General features: G+C 44.5%; 1 protein-coding gene across 38 annotated transcripts in view; it reads left to right on the top strand.

Moving 5' to 3' along the window:
- The window catches only part of KALRN (kalirin RhoGEF kinase), a 635,442-nt gene that overhangs the window by 62,677 nt on the left and 552,953 nt on the right, over nucleotides 1-19,812 (top strand). For 6 of the 38 annotated variants that reach the window (XM_070583674.1, XM_070583670.1, XM_070583669.1 and 3 more), the window contains exon 1: nucleotides 1,436-1,659. The exons of 28 other annotated variants lie outside the window; for them this stretch is intronic. In XM_070583674.1, the coding sequence (XP_070439775.1) occupies nucleotides 1,593-1,659 (67 nt within the window). In that variant the 5' untranslated portion in view covers nucleotides 1,436-1,592. Of the gene's footprint in view, nucleotides 1-1,435; nucleotides 1,660-19,812 lie in introns of those variants that run through there. 4 more of the 38 variants (XM_070583678.1, XM_008514702.2, XM_070583698.1 and 1 more) reach the window with 1 other exon arrangement.

The raw sequence follows: 19,812 nt of genomic DNA, 5'->3' as shown, positions 1-19,812 counted from the left end.
CAGGAGGCCCGGGATGCCAATGTTTCTATTAGGACAGTGAGAAGACATTGCTGGCATGGCGTAGGCTGAAACAAAAGCTGTGATGAATGTGTACATGGCTGCTGGGTAGTGTTTAGGCTTAGAGTACAAGATTGTCCTAGACCTGGGGTCCCCCGGGGTTTTGCCTCTGTGAGCAGGACTCCCAGTTACCAGGGGCACAGTCTCACTGTGTTGGTGGCCAGTCCACTGTGAAATGGGTCCCCAGCAGGGCAAAGATGGGATGCCCTGTCATCTTTCTATAGGCCTCAGGCAGCGCTCAGGGATGGAGGCCCTGCGGTCCATGCCTTTTCCTGCCATTAAAATAAAATTGTGTGGGGTACCCAGACTCACTTGCTGGTTCATTCATTTGGTTAGTAAATACTTGAGCACTTAAAAAGTTCAAGGCACTATGTGAGGTACTCTGGGGGACAGAACGATGATTGCAAAACAGATCCTGTCGTCATGGAGTTTCTGATCAAGTAAGGGAGCAGAGTCCTATCCAAAGGAGAAAGTGAAATGCAGGATACAGGGGGAAGACCAGGGAAGGCTGCCCGGATGCTGTGGCCTTTGAGTTAGATACTGGAAAAATCAGGAGGATTTGGCCCTGATGAAGTGGGGGAGTGGGGACGGCATGCCATTGGCAGGAAGAGCAGGAGCGAAGGCATGAAGGTAGGAACCCATGGCATGGATGGACATGTGAGAACTGGGAATCTGTCAAGAGGCGGGCGGGGGCCAACGCTTGAGCACTGCTGGCTCCCAGTGCTGTACCAGAAGTGTCATCTTCTTCCTTTCCTTGGAGCCTCACAATAGCTCGGTGAGGAAGATACTGTTCCCCAGGTTACAGAGGAGGAAGTTGGGACTTAGGGAGTTGAAGTAACTTGATCCAGGCCAGGCAGCTATTAAGTAGTATCAGGATTCGAACCCATGACTATGCGACTCCAGAGCCTATGTTTTCTCCACTATAGCAGGATCCGTGAACGGACCTAGGGCGGAAGGGTCTGTGGCCTTTTTCTGGTTGCATGGGTCTAGCAGTCCTGGGAAGGGAGTTCTGTGTTCCTGTGGAGCTGGGCAGTGAGGCTGTGGGTCTTCTGGGCTGGCCTCAGAGTCCAGGATGGCTGAGCTCCTGGCTTCCCACCCCCGTCCTATTAGGGGAGCCGCTAGCCTATGGTGTGGGAGGCAGGGGAAGCCAGGATGGCGGGAGATCCTGGAATGAAATTCAAGACACGGCCTTGGCTGTGGGTTTTCATTCCCAAGACCACCTCTAACCTCGCTTCTTTGAGAAAGGCCTCTATGGCTTCCCTCCCCCGCATCTCTGACCTCCTCTCGGGCCCATGCAGGCTCAGTCTGCGTGAGGCTGCGGTGTTCTGCACTTGTTCCTTTGTTGCTGTGAAACGGGCTCCCGGCACAGTCAGCCTCTGTGTGGGAGGACCGGTGGCTGTCTTCTCAGGCAGGCATTTGCTCAGAGCAGCCTGTGCGCAAGCCGAGCGTCAAGTAATTCCGGCCTCCTCGAGTCAGCGGCGGTGGGACGAGGCTCTGCTGAGGGGACTGGCTGTGAAGGATGAGTTCAGGGTGGGATGACGGACCGCTTCTGGGACCAGTGGTATCTCTGGTATCTCCGCTTGCTCCGGCTGCTGGATCGAGGTATTCCTGAGTGTGTGTGTGTGTGTGTGTGTGTGTGAAAGAGAGAGAGACAGAGGGAGGTATACACTCACATACACAGAGAGAGACAGAAACAGAGACACACACACACACACACAGAAAGACACAGCGGAGAGGGGAGCAGAGAGCAAGAAGAGAGAGAAGTAGGAATGAAACAGCCAACCCATGGAAAGTAAAGAAAAGCTGTTTTCCTGGGGACATTTGTGACCCAACTGGTCACTGGCAGCACAGGGCTGTTTGGGGAGCATCTGCATATCAGGATCTCATTTCTTGCTGGGTTTATCATCAAGCTCAGTACTGTAGTCAAAGACAAGTGAAGCCCTGTCTCTCAAGGCTCTTGATAGAGCACTCTGAGAAGCAGTACAGCAAGGAGAATGGTCCCTGCGGCAAGAAGCTGGGGACCAGCAGACACAGGCTCCCATTTCGGCTCTGCCACTTACCAGCTCTGTGACTTTAGGCTGATTGATAGCACCTTTCCGAGCTTGTTTCCCCATCTGTAAAATGGGCATGGTGAGACCTATCTGCTAGGGTTCTTGTGGAATTAATTCATAATGTGAAACACATAATGTCTGGTGCACAGTAGGTGCTTTATTGGTGTTTGTTTCATCCTTACATGCCTGGCAGCATCATGGAGCTGTAGCACCTGTCCTGGGGACATCTCCCTTTATGGGTCATCTGTACACAGAGCTGGCACAGAATTTGCAGTTAGTGGAGAGGGAAGGGAAAGTCCATTTTATTCCTCAGGTTAATCTGACCTTCATACATTTCACCATCAAATATTAATGTGATTCAAATCTCCAGGTAATGGGACACAAATCCAGACATTCTGTTATAAGGAAGAGCCACTTAACTTGGTTGAGTAATTGATTTTTTAAAAAATGTTAATAAAAAATAAAAGCAAATATTAAAAGGAAAAAAAATGTTTAGTGCTATTTTTAAAAGCTTTGGCTCCTTTAAGAGGTTTTGATAAGAATGAGGTCAAACTCCTGATGGAAAAGATGGTGCTGGGGAAGCCCTGCTACACTGCACACCCCAAGGTGTGTTCATTTCCATCAGGGGCAGTCTGTGGCGCGCCAGGAGGTCAGAACCAGGTAGAGGAAGAGAGCTGCACGGAGCAGGTGAACCTGGGCTCCTACTGGGGAGAAATCAAAGATGGAGGAAACCGAACATGTGAAAAGCAGTCTCTCACTTGCACTGAGAAACAGACCAGCGGGAGCCCAGGCTTGAGATGAGAGTGTTAGGAGAGAGTCAGAACTTCTTCCTGGTGGAGATTGTAGACTAGGGGAAGGGCAGGGAGACCACCGTGAGTCCCGTTATCTGTGTGACCTCAGGCAAGTTACTTAACCTCTTTGTGCCTTCTTTCTTTCATTGTAAAAGGGGATGATGATGATAATAGTAGCACCAACTCAGAGGAGTGCTGTAGGGTTAAATAAGAAACCACAAGTGGAATACTTATTGCAGTGCCTCGCATGAAGAAAGTACCCCCTCAGTGTTAGTTTTCATTACCAAGACAGTTAATTCTCCCTCTCCCACAGACTCCTTGGGAAGGACAGGAACAGGTGGTATGTAACAACCAGGAGCTGAGAAAAATCCAAATAGGAGTTGTTCGATACTTAGAGACAGTTTATACTTACATGAATTACAAGAAGATTCAACTAACATATGATGCTAATTATAAGAAGAAACTAGATCTTAATGTATAAGCTATACTACTACTAATTTATTTTTATTTTTTAGAAAGTGGTTGAATCCATGAATGGCAAACTTAGGTGCAAGTTCTGGCTCCAGTAATTTCTAAGGGTGCTTGAATAAATGATTTACCCTCAAACTGACCCTCAGTTTGTTAATCTGAAAAACAGGAATATTAATAATGTATCTATCCTATAGAATTTTGGGGAAATTTATTGTGTTAGTGTATATAAAAGTGTCAGGCATTCTTAGAAATATCAGGTTAATGAATTTATGGATTGATGGATTGACCCATCCCCTTGATTAGCAAAAGTTGGTTGCCAGAATTGTGTGTTCTTCCATGCGTGTTTGGCTGTAATAGGAAAGTTATGGTCTTCGTAAACAATCTCTCTAGGGTTTTCTTTAATGTGAAGCTTTAGACTAGCAGCTCCTGACTGTGCAGTGCAACTTATTTCCAGGCTTTCGAGGGTTGGGTGTTGATTATGTTGCCCAGTTCTGGTTAATGGATATCAAAGTATCACACATGTACGTGTGTGCACACCCACTTCCATATTCAAGTGGCATTTTTGGATATAGCAACATCTCTAGTAACTAATGTCAGCTAACATTGTATAGACATTGTATACCATTGTATAGACAATGGCATGTTAAAACAGCATGCTAGACTGAGCTAGCTCATGAGAGATGCTCAATCAATATTTTTTGAATGAATGGATAGATGAATAATGAACCCATCCTTCTGGACAGTGAACAAAATTCTCCTAGACTTCTCTTTAGTGTAAACAGAATTTAGGTTCCTTCATCTGTTTTAGGATTTTGTGTCATTTCACCCTCGTCATTGTCATGCCTCTTGTCATCTTGAAAGTAACAGGCCTCAAGAAAGTGAGGAGAGAATAAGAAATTAGAAGAAATGGGAAATGATGAGTTTAGCCCAGGAAATTGAAATAATTGACAAGCTGTGTGCCAGCCTGAGTCATTCTCTTGGCTGTGACTGGGGATAAATGAATCTGTGATTTGACACACCTAGGAAAAGGGAGGAAACGTTAGAATACACCATGGAGCGGAAATAAACTTCACAAAGAAATGACAGGGTATCCTTGGTGATTGTAGACAAACCTTTTGTCGCCCACATCATTGTTCAGTTAAGGGTAAGAATTTTAACAAGTAAAAGGAATTGTTTTCTAGGGCCGTACTTAACTGTTTGTAAGGACTTATAGGATAATGAACTGCTGGCTGACTCAGACATGATTATTTTGATGATTTATTTCATTAATAGTAGACGCTGTTTTTACAGTGTTTGTTGCTGGGCATTTGTCAACTCTGCCGATTGTGTTCTGTGCTTACAGACAGTGACTAAGGAAATGGTTCCTATCGTGGGGACTGTCCATCAAAAGAAAGGAGCTCATCAGATGTGAAACATGAGTGGTATATAAGAGAAGTAACATTGCTTTTTTTTGTTGTTGAGTTTTGGCGTATCCATGGGACCTGACAAGTGAGGTGGGGGTTTACATTCCTTTGTTTGCATGTAAGTTTTTTTGGTGGTGAAAGGAGAAGACTGAAAAGACTGATGCTCTTTCTTCTTGGAGCGTTGGGCTGTGTTTCCCAGCATGTGGGAACGTTCACCACTGGTTGTACATGAAATGAGTTTAGGCGATTTACATGTCACTGGAGGGTCTCTTGCTGGTCGCTGCCTGGCACTATCTGGAGGACAATCCATTCTGTCCAGTGTCTGTTCTGCTGCTCTGTCCATCCCCCTGCCCACACCCCATCCTGTGCAGGCCCTCCTTAGCCCCACCCATTCCTCAGATTTCCCCTCATTTCCACCAGCCCTGCCTGGGCCTCACACTCTGTCTTGCCTTCATCTCTGGCTCCGGATGTCTGCCTCCTCCAGCCTCCTTATTCCCTCAGTCCCTAGGGCTCCTTTAAAGGCACAACCTCATACCACTTGGTGCCTGCAAGTCCGTTCTCTGGTCTTCCTCTGTTATTCTCCAACCCATCGCCAAGCTTTCATCCTTTCTCACCCTTATACCTGAGCCAGCTTTGCTCCATGCATCCTGGGTCTCCTGCCTCTCCCTGCCTTCTAATTCTGAGCACCTTTTCCTCTCAGCAGCTACTGTCTCTTCTTTTGCTCCTGCCTTTTTATGTCACCTTGCCATTACCCCCAGTTCACTAGTTTCTTTTAAAAATAAATTTAAGGGACCAGCCTGGTGGTGTAGTGGTTAAGTTCACGTGCTCTGCTTTGGTGGCCTGGGGTTCATGGGTTCGGATCCTGGGCATGGACCTACACACTGCTCATCAAGCCATGCTCTGGTGGCGTCCCACGTACAAAAAAATAGAGGAAGACTGGCACAGATGTTAGCTCAGGGACAATCTTCCTCAAGCATAAAGAGGAGGATTGGCAACAGATGTTGGCTCAGGGCTAATCTTCCTCACCAAAAATAAATAAATAAATTTAAGTAAAAAATAGTCAGTTTAAAGCAGTATCAAGAAAACTGTAGGAGGTATGTGGATATGGTGAAATGGTGACAGAAGTACAAAAATGACTGATATGTGGGAAAACTTCAGTGATATGTTGAATTTACCATGTAGGTTTTACACAGCTAATTTCTTCTTAATGTTTTGTCCACATTCCTGTAGCTACCACAAAGTGCTTTGGATTCTAGACCAGAAATCAACTCGTTCTCATCCCTGGATGAACAGTAGAATCATCAGGCGCTTTAGAAAGTGCAATATCTGGTTCCTCCCTTCCCACCTGCCACCCCCGGCCTATTAAATCAGAGTCACTGGAAAGGGGGCTGGACACTGGCGTGTTTTAAGAGCTCTGCAGGTGATTCTAAGGGCAGCCAGATTGAGGATTGCTCCTTCCCATCCGTTAGTGTGAACGCCGGAGAGTAAAGGCAAAAATGACTCTTCAGCAAAGTAACAGAGTAAATGAGAAAATCAGTCAGGTTATGAGAATAGTAAACACGGGAGTAAACACAGGAATGAACTAAGGAACAAAATTTAGAAGAACAGAATCCTTTGGGTATAGTTCATGCAACTTTCTTCAGAAACTTCAATCATTTCCCATCACTATCTAACTAAACCTTGACTTTCCTTCATATTCCTAGGAAAAAAATTTACCTGTGCTCCAGGATGTTGTCTGGTCCCAGCTTTGGGTTTATCACCCGAGGGCTTTGGAGATTGGCATGGTGGTTTGTCACTGCAGATGTCAAAAACCTTTCCTTCTTCATTTAGTTTAACTCCAATAGGTGGGCACCACCCATCTTCAGTTAGAATTAGAGAAAGAAAAATCCCTTTCTCCTTCCGTATAGATGGGCAGCAAGGAGAATAACTTTCCTCAAGTCTTCATGGTGTTGGGCTCTAGTTCAGCCAGGAATTTACTTGTGTTTCTCCATAAAGTTCACCTCTCCCTGTGTGGCCATTCTCTGTTGCCTCAACCTTCAAATCTCCCAGCTGTTCTAATCCGAGGATTGATGCTGCCCAGGTGCAAAGCAAGGTCAAGTGGCAGCTGGCCCTCATAGCCGTGGCTCTTGGGCACCCTGATCTTTGCTCTCGTCCTTCCCATGCCTGCAGCCTCTTCCTGGCCCTTGGTTTCCCCACACTGAGAGATACCTTGTCTTTGGCTTGCGTGCTGGTCAGTAATCTGCCCAGCTCTGGCCCCTGACTGGGTCAGACTTGTGTTTCTACTTAGTCTGTCTGCTTGTGGCCACTCTCTACCCTGCCACGGACTCTGGATATCCTCCCTTGGTTTGGCTTGTTCTGCTCCTGTTCACTGTTGCATATGTGTGTCCAGCGTGACGTGTGGCTTCTTTGGGCCAGCCTTTGTGACTTGTTCCTTCCCTCCTATGTTCAGGGGGTAAAAGAAGAGAAAAGCACATAGCATGTGTATGAAAAGTGTCAGATGGCTCTCCTGCACTAGGAATTTTCTAATTAGTGGGGTTTACGTTGTAATAATCTTCCCAATTGAGCTGAATATTCATATAATGGGTAAAGAAGTTACTTCAGCTAGCTTTTTAAGTCATAAACAGATATCCTATCGTTATTTAACTGGCTTTTGAAGGTCACAAGCCACTTTCCTAAAGGGACTAGGTCTTTGTCCAATAAACAGGTTGAACACAACACCACTTGAAACACCATCCCAGGACAATTCCCTGTGGCTCCATGTCAGAACCTCCCCAGCAACCTTCATATTTTCCTGTGCTTCCACTTGAAGTGCCCCAAGCCTCCCCTGCTTACAGTCAATCCACACCCTCCCCCTTCCAAACTTCATAGCCCTTATGTCCTCCAGAAAAAGCTGCCCCAATTACTCATACCTGGTTCTCTTCAGAGACACGTGGGCACCTAGGTGCAGGGCTGGTGTTCCATGATCCCCAGTGTGCTCCTGTGGGTAGTAAGGATACACCTACACCTCTTGGGGTTGTTGTGGGCACTGAAGGAGTTAGTATGTGTGGCAGTGCCTGGGATGAATAAGTGCTCAGTAAGTGCATATAGTCCTCCCAGATTTATGTTGCTTTTAGGAGCTTAGTTACATCTGGGGGATCCTTTCCCTCCATTGAGAGTGGAGCTTCCCTGAGGGCAGGTCTTTGTCCCACCATCCCTTTGTATTCTCACCCAAACACCCCGTTAAAGGTCGTATCCTAATAGGAAACCTAATAAGTCACTTTGGCTAACAGAGTATCTGAACTCTTCAAGGATCAAAAAGAAGGTGCTGATTGTCATGGCATTGTTCAGGAAGAAAAAAGAGAACTGTGATGATTGGACAATTTCCACATCTTATCCCTCTTGGTCCTCATTGTGTCTCTCTGAGATATGTTACTTCAGTTCCCATTTCAAAGATAGGAAACGGGCTTCTCAAGGTTAAATACTTTGCTAAAGTTATAGAGCTACCAAGGGAAGAGTCAAGATCCAGGACCCCCAATCCCATCCAGGATGAGTTCTCTCCGATATCTGCTGTCATACAAGTGGGGAGACCCCAATCTTTTTCTCCAGCATGCGCATTAGACTGGGGTGTCTGCCCACCTCCCCATCAGCAGAGAGTAGAGTATATCACTGGGATGTCTTGTCTGTGGTGTGAGATCACTAGACAAGATATATCTAGGCCAAGTCCTGGGGGAAGGACACCGATAGCTGCTCTGTGAGGTCCTGGTGTGGTGTTTCATCCAGGGGGGTGGAGGTTACTGCGATGTGAGAACAGTGCAGCAGCACTTCCCTGGGTGTGGCATGGCCTCCCAGAGCCTGTTCTTCTGTTGTGGCATATTCAGTGATTGGTGAGAGCCAAGGGCAGTGGGGCAGCTGTGTCCCTGGATGGTCAGAAAGCCAACTGGATTCCCACTGCAGGTGATGGGTGTGCTCTTCACTTTGTGGATGGAGGTGGCTTGTTATCAAAGAAATGGTCAAAGCAACAAATATTATTGTTATTGGTGGCAGTAGTAATTGTATCTACTAAGGGCGTAGGTATAGTAGGGAGCATTTGCGGGTAGGAAGTAGGATTCCTGCCCTCAGGGAGCTTACAATTCAAACTCTTGAGATATCAAGAACTAGCAGTAACCTCTCTGAGTCTCTATTGGTCCCTGTATCAAGTGACAGATTATTTATAAGGAGGATCCCTTCAAGCTTTAATGTTCCATGTTTCTGTGTGGACAATACCTGCAAAAATCATATACCTGCAACACCTGTGATTTATCTATGTGATACCACAGGGTATTATTTCATGGTGAATTGCTAAATGAGTGCTATAAATTCACAAGAGGGAGAAATAATTGGGTCTGAATGAAAGAGGAAATACTCATTCAACAAGTATTTTCTGAGGACCTACTATATGTTATGCCCTATTCAAGGCTCTGGGAATACAATGCTGAGGAAGACATATTTTTTGTCTTCATGAAGCTTTATAGTTTAGTGGGGGAAATAGACAATAACAAATAACAATAAATAATACAATGGCAGGTAGAATAAAATGGAGAGAAGTGAGTTAATCTTCAGTGGTACTTAGTTAAAGGATGGAAGTCGGAAAGTACAGACTGCCTGGAGCATGTGCATGGTAAGAGTTAAGTTTGGAGAGAAAGGTTGGGGCCATCTTGTGGAGACTCTTGCTTGCATGACAGGTTAAATGCAAATGATGGCAGGGTAGTAGCGTTCAATTAAAAAAATGTGTTGGACCATTCCCATGTACCAGGCAGGTGCTGGCAATACAAAGAATCATAAAATGATATAACATGGTATCACAAAAAGCCCAGTTCCTTCATGCAATTTAAGTATGTCCATGTTTCTTGAGAGCAGTTAGGGTGGGAGATGCATGATTTTGAGTCATCTATCTAACAGTGACAGTGAAATTGCTAGTAGCTCGAGGTAGATGGTATAGGGGAAAGTGGGCGAGTGTAGACTGATCTTGGAAAGTGTGGACATGGGGAGACAGGATCAAAGAGATGGGAAGGGTATTCCTAAGTATAGGAGGAAAGCCAGGATACGAGGAGAAGGGACAGCTAGGGACCCCCATCTGCAGAGAGATGGGGCAATGTTGAGAGGTTTGGGACAGAAGGCACTGGTGACTACTCACAGCATTGTTTCAGCAGCCTCGATGAGGAGAAACCAGATTGCCGTGGGAGGAGGTGGTGAAGATGAGGCAGCAGCAAGCACACATTGTTTGTTTGAGAAATATGTCAGAAAATGCAAGGTAAAAATAGAATGGTGGCTGGTGGGACATTAGGGTCAAGTGACAGTTTTGTTAAAAAAGGGAGGCCTGAATGTGTTTGAGCTGGGGGAGGGGGCCAATGACAGAGAGAAGTTTGAAACTGATGAATAGAAATGGATTTATTAAATCACTCAATAAATATTCATTGAGCACCAAGAGTATTCCAGGCCCTCTGCTATTTGCTAGGGATACAACATGAATAAGGCATGGAGTCTTCATGAAGTTGACATTCTAGTGAGTGAGGCAGACAATACACGAGTCAAGCAACAGTTGAATTTATAAGAGCTTGGGATAAATGCTGTAAAGTGCAGCAGTGACCTGGAGGAGGTAGGAGTGAGTTGAATAAAGAGTGCAGATGGAAGTGGTAGACTGGAGGAGAGAGAATGCTTCCTCTGTTGAAAGGAAGGAAGAAGGGGGAGCTTAGAAGGTATTTTTAAGTAGAAAAAAGGAAAAATGAGGAAATGCAGTTCAGATGGCCTTGATATTCTTAGCAAGAGAGCAGGCAATGTCATGGGCTGAGATTGGAGAGGTGGGCTAGTTCAAGACCCTGGATAGATTCTTACCTGCTTCATTGAAATCTCCAACAACCCTGTGATGTAGGGGATCTTATTCTCATTGTATAGTTGAGATAACTGAGGGGGTTCAGAGCGGACCCATAACTAGCAAGTGTCGGGGCACAGGGGGAGGTCTATCACCTGAATGTTCTGCCATTGAACTGCTCAGAGGGGACTGTTGTTAATGAGTGGAGAAGCTTGAGCCTGTCTGTGAAATCAAGAGATCATTCTCTCCTCCCACCTCTTATACAAAACCCTATGCTGGGCCCTCCAGGGAACCCATGGAGAGGAGATGACACCTGTGCCTGGAATGCACTAAACACTGATGACTCAAGCCATCAGCATGTACTTACTATTAAGCACACTGTCCTTCTGAGTTTTCAGATTTTTAAGGATTTGGATAGAGCAAGGGAAAAGGGCATTCAGGGTGAGATAAAATGCAGCACAAACACTCTAGTGATTCAGAGGAAAAGTGTAATCAGAGAAGCTGGGGCTTGATCAGATAAAAAGTGAATATACTGGTTCAAGAGATGGTATTGGGTCAAAGAAGATCAGTGGTGAGTAAGAAGAGGCTTTTATTTCTCCCTCTCTTTGCCTCCATAATTGCACCCCCAGCAAAAGAAGAAAGGGTCAGAGTTAGAAGAGACCTCTTTAAGAGATGAGGAAACTGAGGCCCAAAGAGATGATTTCACTTCCTAAAGTCAGTTAGTTATTGGCTGAGCCCACATGTGAAGCCAGGACAAAAAAAACTCCAAGTCGAGGCCTCTTTCCATTATATTCCTCTGTGGTTTCAACCCAATTCTGTGCCTTTTAACATGCTCACAGCCTTGATGTAGTCATTGTATGTAGCACAACGGGAAGACTGGAGAATTCATGGGTTTGATGGGTGTCTAGTTGCTTTTTAAGGCTCCAGGAAAAATTTCTAAGAAGCACCAAAAGCAGGATTGTACTTCTTTCTCCATCCTCTCTTGTTATTATCATGAAAAATAAGCTGAGTGGAGTTGGAAGTGACACCTCCTGGCTCTCCCCGTCTATTGCAGAATCGCACTCAGAACCCAGTCCAGGGCAGAGGCAGAGGACTGTCTTCCTTCTACACTCAGGCTTAGAGGAGGAATTGGCGTGAGGCTTTTAATCTCCATTTATGCCGAATGAAATCTGTTAGATGGGATAATGAGCTCCATATTTTATAGACTATTTTAAGCCTGTCTCAAAATAAAGTACAGGGCCAGGGGTGGAGGAAGGACGTAAGTCTTGGAGACAAAATGCCATGGCTTACTCATCAGTGTTTTCATTTTAATGATCCCAACCCCAGTACAAGTCCCTCAGTGACACTGTAATGGAAACCACATTTTTTTTTTCTACTGGAAGTTTCAGGATGAACACAGCCAAATGCTTCGAGGCACAATTAAGGTTACAAACTCTCATCCCCAGTAATACACAGACCTTTCACCCCAGGGGGCTCAGCTAGAGACAATGTGGTTGGAAAGCAGTTAAAATTATAGAGACATTTCTTTTGCCAATCTCTGGCCCACCACAGCTTCTTTTCTGGGCCTTCCCTCATCTTCCCCCTTCCCCTTAACCACTGCCTCATCCCTGGGTAGGAATAAACCAACACATAAGTAAATAAGAACCCTGATGTTGACTCCTTCCCTGCCACAGGGAAAGAATCTCAGACAGATGCCACTGTGTCTGCAGGAGGCTGGACAGGGCTTGCAGAGGCAGGACATGTGTAGCAGGAAGGGCAGCCAAGGGAGCCTGCCGATAGATGTGGGGTACTGGGAGAGTGGAGGCAAATGTGTCATCAATAAGTGTGGGAGCAGGTGGGGAGTGTTCTGCACATTACAGGCTGGAAAATCCACCTCATAGGAAGGTCTTGAGGGCCTAAGAGAACAAGATGGACCCTTCTCCTGTGTTTGGACTTGATGGCTTGAGAGCTCTCTCAGTTTGCATCTCCTTTGCCTTGACAAGCTTTCTGAATCTGCAAAGATCAAAGTTAAGAAACTTGGCATGGCCAACCAGATTGTATGGGCTTATTTTTTCCCCCCTCTTAACCACATTTTGAACACCTGGAATATATAAGATAGTGGGAACTTATCCATGTAGGGAAGGCTCTAGTTAGCACAAGGAGCAAAGGAAGGACTAGGGTATTTGCCTCCTGGTCGCCTTGGTCCTATACTCTGCCCCTGGGGGTGGCAATTCTGGGACAGGCCATGATGAGACCCAGGTGGGCACTCTTCTTGGCTCCTTAGAGATCATATAACTGCTAAATTTCTCTTTTCACTACCCCCCTCAGCAAGGGGCAAATAGTTGCGTTAATAATATCACCTGCACTGGGAATGTAAACTGGTGCAGCCACTATGAGAAACAGTACGGAGGTTCTTTAAAAGATTAAAAATAGAACTACTGTATGATCTAGCAATTTCACTTCTGGATATTTATCCAAAGAAAACAAAAACACTAACTTGGAAAGATATATCACTCTCATGTTCATTGCAGCATTATTTACGATAGCCAAGATATGGAAACAGCCTAAGTGTCCATCAATGGATAAGTGGATAAAGAAAATGTATATATATGTATGTATGCAATGGAGTATTATTCAGCCATAAAAAAGGATGGAATCTTTTAGTTTGTGCCAATGTGGATGGGCCCTGACGGCTTATGCTAAGTGAAGTAAGTCAGACTGAGAAAGGCAAATACTGTATGATCTTACTTATATGTGGAATCTAAATAAATAAATAGCCAAGCTCATATATGCAGAGAACAGATTGGTGGTTGTCAGAGGCTGGGAATAGGTGGTAGGCAAAATGGGTGAAGGGAGTCAAAAGGTACAAACTTCCAATTATAAAATACGTAAATCATGGGGACGTAATGTACAGCATGGCGACTATAGTTAATTATACCGTGTATTTGAATGTTGCTAAGAGAATAGATCTTAAAAGTTCTCATCACAAGAAGAAAAATTTTTCTAATGATGTATGGTGACAGACGTTAACTAGACTTATGGTGGTGACCATTTTACAATGTATACAAATATCAAATCTTTATGTTGTATACCTGAAACTAATATTTGTCAATTATACCTCAATAAAAAAATAATAATACCTTCAGGAAGATGTATTATATAGTACATCTTTGATGTATCTTTCTGACAAGTATTAAATACGTCTCTGAGTCTCACCTTCCTCATTTGGAGAATTAGGGTAATACCTATCTGTGGTAGTCATAAGAGCTGTTCACTAAACATTTCTAGCTCTCCGCCTTCCAGGCACGTGGTAAGATTGCACTTGCCTACACCTTTAGCCGTGTGACTTGCTTTGGCCAATGAAATGTGAGCAGAGTTAAGTGTTTCATTTCCAAGTGTAAGCTCTAAAAGCCGATATACTACTTACTTCATTCTCCCACTGTTTCATCACTTGTAGAAGCTGTGTGGGTATAAAGCCTCCATTAGCCTGGGACCCTGAATGACTGAGCATAGCCCTCTGCTGAACTAAGTTGAGCATATAGTATGAGCAAGAGATAAACATCTTTTCTGTGAAGCTATTGAGATTTAGGGAGTGGTTTGTATCCATAGTCTACCAAGCCTATATTGACTGATATATACCACCTCATAAGGCTTTGTGGGGAATTACACAAAATTCAAATCTATGTAGAGTGCATGTCACATAGTAGGTATTCAATAAGTGGTGGATATTTTATTCTCGTTATTAATATCATCTGGATGCTTTTGGTTGCAGATAACTGAACCCAAACTCAAAATGGCTTATCCAAGCTCAAAAAGGCTTAAACAATAAATATTTCTCCTCCTCCTCTCTTCATACTTCTTCTCCTGCTTCTCTTAACAGGAAGTTCCTAAGTTGAGCCATTATATCAGATGTGCAATATTATTACCAGATTCTTATTTAGTCTGCCTGTGGTCATTAGATTTATTATATCTATAGATAGTTGTATTTCATCAATTTTGGAAAATTCTCAGCAATTATCTCTGTTCATTCTCTTCTCTCTTTTTTGGATCCCAATTGATTGAAATAGAAATTTCTTGAATTTGAATCAGTTTTGAAATTGAAGTTGAAATTTCTGACTGTATTTTTATATTTCATTGTTATTTCTATATTTTTCATAATTTTCTCTCTCCATGAGGCATCCTAGTTTCCTCTGATTTATCTTCCAGTTTATTAATTCTCTATTCAGCTGTGTCTAATCTGTATTTAAATTTGTTCATTGACTTCTTAATTTTAAGTATTGAATTTTTCAGTGCTAGAATCCCTATTTAATTCTTTCTCAAATCACTTTTTATTTAAATTTTCAGTTTAATTAAAAAATTTTTAAGCTTGTCTTTTATTTCTTTGAACATAGTAAACATATTTGCTTTATAGTCTCTGATAATTCCAATAGCTGAAGTCTTTGTGTGTCTGTTTTTGTAGTCTGCTGTTCTGATGGATCTTGCTCGTGGTATCTTTCTTCCTTGTGTTATCTTTGATTATGTCCTAGTCATTATTTTTGGAAAAGATTTTATGAGAATAATTCAAAGCCCAGAATGGTAACTTTCTCCTGCAGTGGTCATTTTCTTTTGCCAGACCCCTAGGGATATTACCAGTCCAATTCCACCCAACCCAAGTTGAAAGCATGAGGTTCCTTGGATTCAGATTATAGGCAGCTGTGTTTCAAGTTTCCATGAGAGCTGGTTTGTTTATAAATTGCCTTTACCTTAAGGGTGAAGACCTCCTTCTGGGAAGCCCAGCTTTGGGTGGGGTATTATTTATCAGAATCCCTTCCTTGAGCAGGCCCTGAACTTTGATTTCTGCTCCTCTTGCCCATCCTGGCTGCCAAAAGCATAGCTTAGTTTTGCCAATATTTCTTGCAGATTGGCAAATGCTCTCAAGGAAAAAGCTGCCTTGTGTTTTGGGCCAACCTCTTTAGATTCTCACCTTCCCCTAGGTTTTGGCCTAATAATTCTTGGTTATCTTCTTAGCTCTTTAATGCTTTAAAGAAGATTTAAAAAACAAACAAAGAAACCCCAAAATACAGTTGTCCTCAGTGGGAGAGTGGTTCTAATTCCCCAGCCTGCCATTACAAGAAATGAAGATCCCAGGATTCCAATTCTTTGCATCCTTCCATTCCCTATAGGCCTAAGATGGCTGCCACAACTCCGTGTGTTACATGGAGAGCTGACAACCACAGAAAGAGCCTGTTTCTTCATGTGTGTATTCACATATGTGTTTTAAAGAGCAAGAAAACCTTTCCCAGATGTCCTTTAGGAGACTTTTCTTCATGTCTCAAAGATAATTTCACCACCAGTTCCTAAACAAGTCACCAGAAAAGGGATGCGATTTCCATGATTGGTGTAACATAATTAACATTTACCCTGTGGTGCTGGAAGGGTTTCTGCTTCTCTTGAAGGACATGGATGCTTGATTCCTGCACAAAATCTAAGTTCTATAAGCAAGGAAGAAGGGGGGTAAATTGCTGCTGGGTAGGCAACCAACTGAATCTGTCTCACCCTGTGCTCAGTTAGAGTTAAGGATTAAGAAGTGTAGGCGTGTTTCTTGCCCTACTTGGGGACCTAGACGCTCTGAATGATGCAGGAAAATGTAGAGCCAAATCCTGATGGAAAGGATTCAGAAATGTTGGAGGAATGTTCCTTGAAAACACTCTTTGTAACTTAAAAACTATAAAATTTGAGATAGCCTGTGATCAAAAATGTAATAAATTTATTTAATCAAAATATTCAAAAATAGAATTCTATAGTGGAAAGAATGGCATTATTGGGAATTTATTTACCAAATTTAATCACACTACAAATTACTTCTAAGGATGAATATTGCATAAAAACTATTGCATCGGATGGAGTCATATAGCTCCCCTGGGTGAGGTGGGTCTTTCCAAGTGTTCCTGGCAGAAGTGGACTGCAGCTTGCAGAATAAGGATCATATGAAGGTTTAAGGATCCTCACAGACCTCAGGAACATGGGCATCACTTCCTCAGCAGGGATGGAAGGCTCTCCTTGCTCTAATATACTTGCTTTCAGCGTGTAGGAGCAGGGTTGGAGGGCACAGAGGTGAGGTATGAGGGTGCCAAAGAGAGTCTTTCCTGAGGGCTGGCTTGCTCCCTGCCTTTGAGAAACCAGACAGACTCAACATCCTGCCTTTGGGACAGGAGGCTCCAGAGGGAGGGAAATTTATTCTCCCTGCTGCCGAATGGCCCTTCGATAGTATCCATCTGAGAGGAGGAGGTTCAATTCCTGAACCAATGCCTTCCACACGTTCGGGATCCATTTCCCCTCCTTCTCTTTTCCATGGTCCATGTCTATGGCTTGAAGTTATCTTGGACGTTGTCCTTATCAGTCCATCATTTGCCACAGGTTGCTAGCTCTTGGAAGTCCCTCAAAGAAGATAGCCAAAGAAAGTGTGCCAAACCAGTTGAAAGTGTGCATGGGGTGATTGTTTTGGTTGCGGGCAGCTAAGTACAGCCAGGTTTTAGGGATTTCAAGTAAGGTGAAAGTGAGCTGAAAGTACACCTAACCGTAGGTCTGTCCCCTTTTATCATCTCAATGCTGTTTGATCCTGAAGCTCCACCAGTTAAAGCTATTGGTTTGCATGAGCAGGCTCCTTTAAAAACCAAAGAAAAATCTAAAACTTAATAAAATTTGGAAGTATCAAGTCCAGTGGCCAGATTTTTGCTGATTGACTTCCTTTTTAGGCAGTATGCTGAATGGTTAATTAAGTGTGATGAGGCTTTGAAATCAAGATGGTCTGGTTTAGCCCACAACCCCACCACTCACAACTGCGTGATATTGGGCACATCACTTAGCCTATTTAGGCCTCAGTTTCCTCGTTTATAAGATGCTGACAATATCAGTATTTATCTCCCAGGGTTGTATGGATTAAGTGATGTTACACATGTTAAAGGCTCAGTGAATGTTAGCTATTCATTCTTAACCTGTATTGCTTCAAATCTAACTTTTGGATGAGAAGAAGATGGTGGAATGGCCAAGAGGGGATCTGGGGCCCAGAAGCTTAGGAGATCAGGTTTGGGTTGGGTGGGGGAGACAGAATGTGCCTGGAATGCTGACTATTGGGGCTTTGAGAGAGGGCAATCAAGAGTTGAGTGTCGGGAGGGAGTCAAGGACCAACTTCTACTTGCCTTGAAGTTTGGTCCAAGGCCCTTGGGGAAAACTTCAGCCTCAGGCTGCCCTGTGCACTTTGCTGTGACTGGGATGTGTTTCCTACAGGAGTGGAATCATCCATCAGTATCTCCTTTTAAGGCCCTGCCTCCTCCCCATGAGGTTTCTTGCCGGGTGGCTGAGCTGGGCTGCCTCTGAAGGGGCAGTTCCTCTGCTGCCGCAGCCCACCAGCTCAGGGTGCTTCCTGCCTCACTGGAGCACCTTCTCCAGTAAGTAGATTAAGGGCTTGGATGACCCAGCCCAGAGTAATGGACACACTAATTGGCAGGCATTAGAAGATTTCAGCATTGATAAATCTTCAGGCCCTGGGCTGTATCTGCTAAAATCCATTCTTATCGACCACTTTGGAGAGAAGGACCTAAGGGCAGTGGTGAACGCCTGTCTCAATGCAGAGAGGGAGGGGCTGAGGGAGCTGAGTTCTGGGAGGTGCTGGAAGGGTAGAGTCGGCTGTGGGTGGAAGTATTAAAAGAAAGAGGAAGGCAGAGGAAGGATTTCCCTCTTTAGATAGGAAATGTGGTTGTAGTCAGCTCTTCTCCTTTAGCACCTCAAACAGAGGGATGAGGGAGGATGCCCGAAGCAACAGATTGGGAGAGAGTTTACATCAGAGGCAAAGAAGGGTAGGGAGCTTTAGTCTACACTGTGGCCACTGTGGACATTTGGACACGTCCTGGCCATTTCATCAGAGAGGTAAGCAGCTCATTGGTCCCTGTTTGTGTGATGGGTTTGAATATGAGGAAGGGGAAAGTAGATTTTGGAGAGACCAGGTGTTCTCTTTCTCAGATGTTTGTCTCCAGCCAACCCTGTGGGCTCACGTCTGAGCCCTGAGGAGAGGAGCGCTGTGCAGAAATTGAAGAAACTGTTCTCAAGAGGCCTCTGTGTGACATGTAGGGACAGAAGATGCTCATCTTGTGGACACAGAGTGGGGAAGAGGGACTTGGCTTCCACCAGGGCTTGATCCAGGGCTAATGAGGACCCCAGGGAACTCAGGCCAGTTGGCACTTGGAGTATTGGGGATTTGAGAACTCTAGAGCCAGCAGTCTGGTCAGATGCTGGTGTCCTCATAGAGGGCACCTTAGGCATCCTCCAGCAGCAATGGACAGCCAGAGCAGAAGAGGTAGGACATGATGGGTGTGGCGAACGGAATGTTTGGTGAGCACAGGGGAGCACTAGGAAGATTTGAAGCGGGGCTCCTGGAAATAATGGGATGAGACTTTTCAGGGGCCGAGATACCACATGGGAAAGGAAATCAGGCCAAAGCCAGTGAAATTTGAATTGCCTCTGTTAATGGGGCCTTCTTGTCTGGTGAGGACTAGAAAACTCAAGCTACAGAAGAGACATCTTGGCACTGAGGTACTCCTTAAGTTGACAAATATTTATTGAATAGCTACTCTGCAAAAGTACTATTATGAGAGTGAACAAGACAGGCAGAGTCTTTGTCTTCATGGAAATTACAGTCAAGGGAAAGGATTACTTTGTTGGAACATGAGAAGCAGGGAAGCAGAGAAGAGGAGAAGAATTCCAGCTGTGGACTTGGCCTTGAAAGGCCTTGAGGAATGGCGAGAAGCTGCACTTGTGGAGACGAAGGAGGGCAGCAGTGGAAAAGTCCAGCATGGGAAGGTTTGGAGAGTTTGGGAAATAATCTTCATGTGGAGATCATGTGTGCAGGCTTGTTGCAAGAGTGTGTGTGCAGGGAATTTGGGATAATGAGAGAGAAAGCTGGAAAGGCTGGCTCAGTGGGCTCTATGTTCCACACTAGAGATTTAGGATTCTATTTAGTAGTTTATGGACAACTATTGGGAGGCTTTGAGCAAGGAAAGCAACTTGATCAATCCTTTCCTGTCCCTGGCTGAGGTCACTTAGTAGCATTGGCGTTAGGCAGGGCTTCAGGCCATGATTGTTTCAATGTGTTCTCTTCCTGGCTTTCTCACGGGAGCAGTCGTAATCTTATTTTTACCCACGTCTCTGTTTTGGATGTGCGTCAGATGCGCGGCTCCATGCCTCCAGTTGGAAGAGAG

The sequence above is a fragment of the Equus przewalskii genome, chromosome 18, assembly GCF_037783145.1.
Source record: "Equus przewalskii isolate Varuska chromosome 18, EquPr2, whole genome shotgun sequence".
Taxonomy (NCBI): domain Eukaryota; kingdom Metazoa; phylum Chordata; class Mammalia; order Perissodactyla; family Equidae; genus Equus; species Equus przewalskii.
Note: the sequence above shows the minus strand (reverse complement) of the source record. Positions and strands in the feature narration are given on the sequence as shown.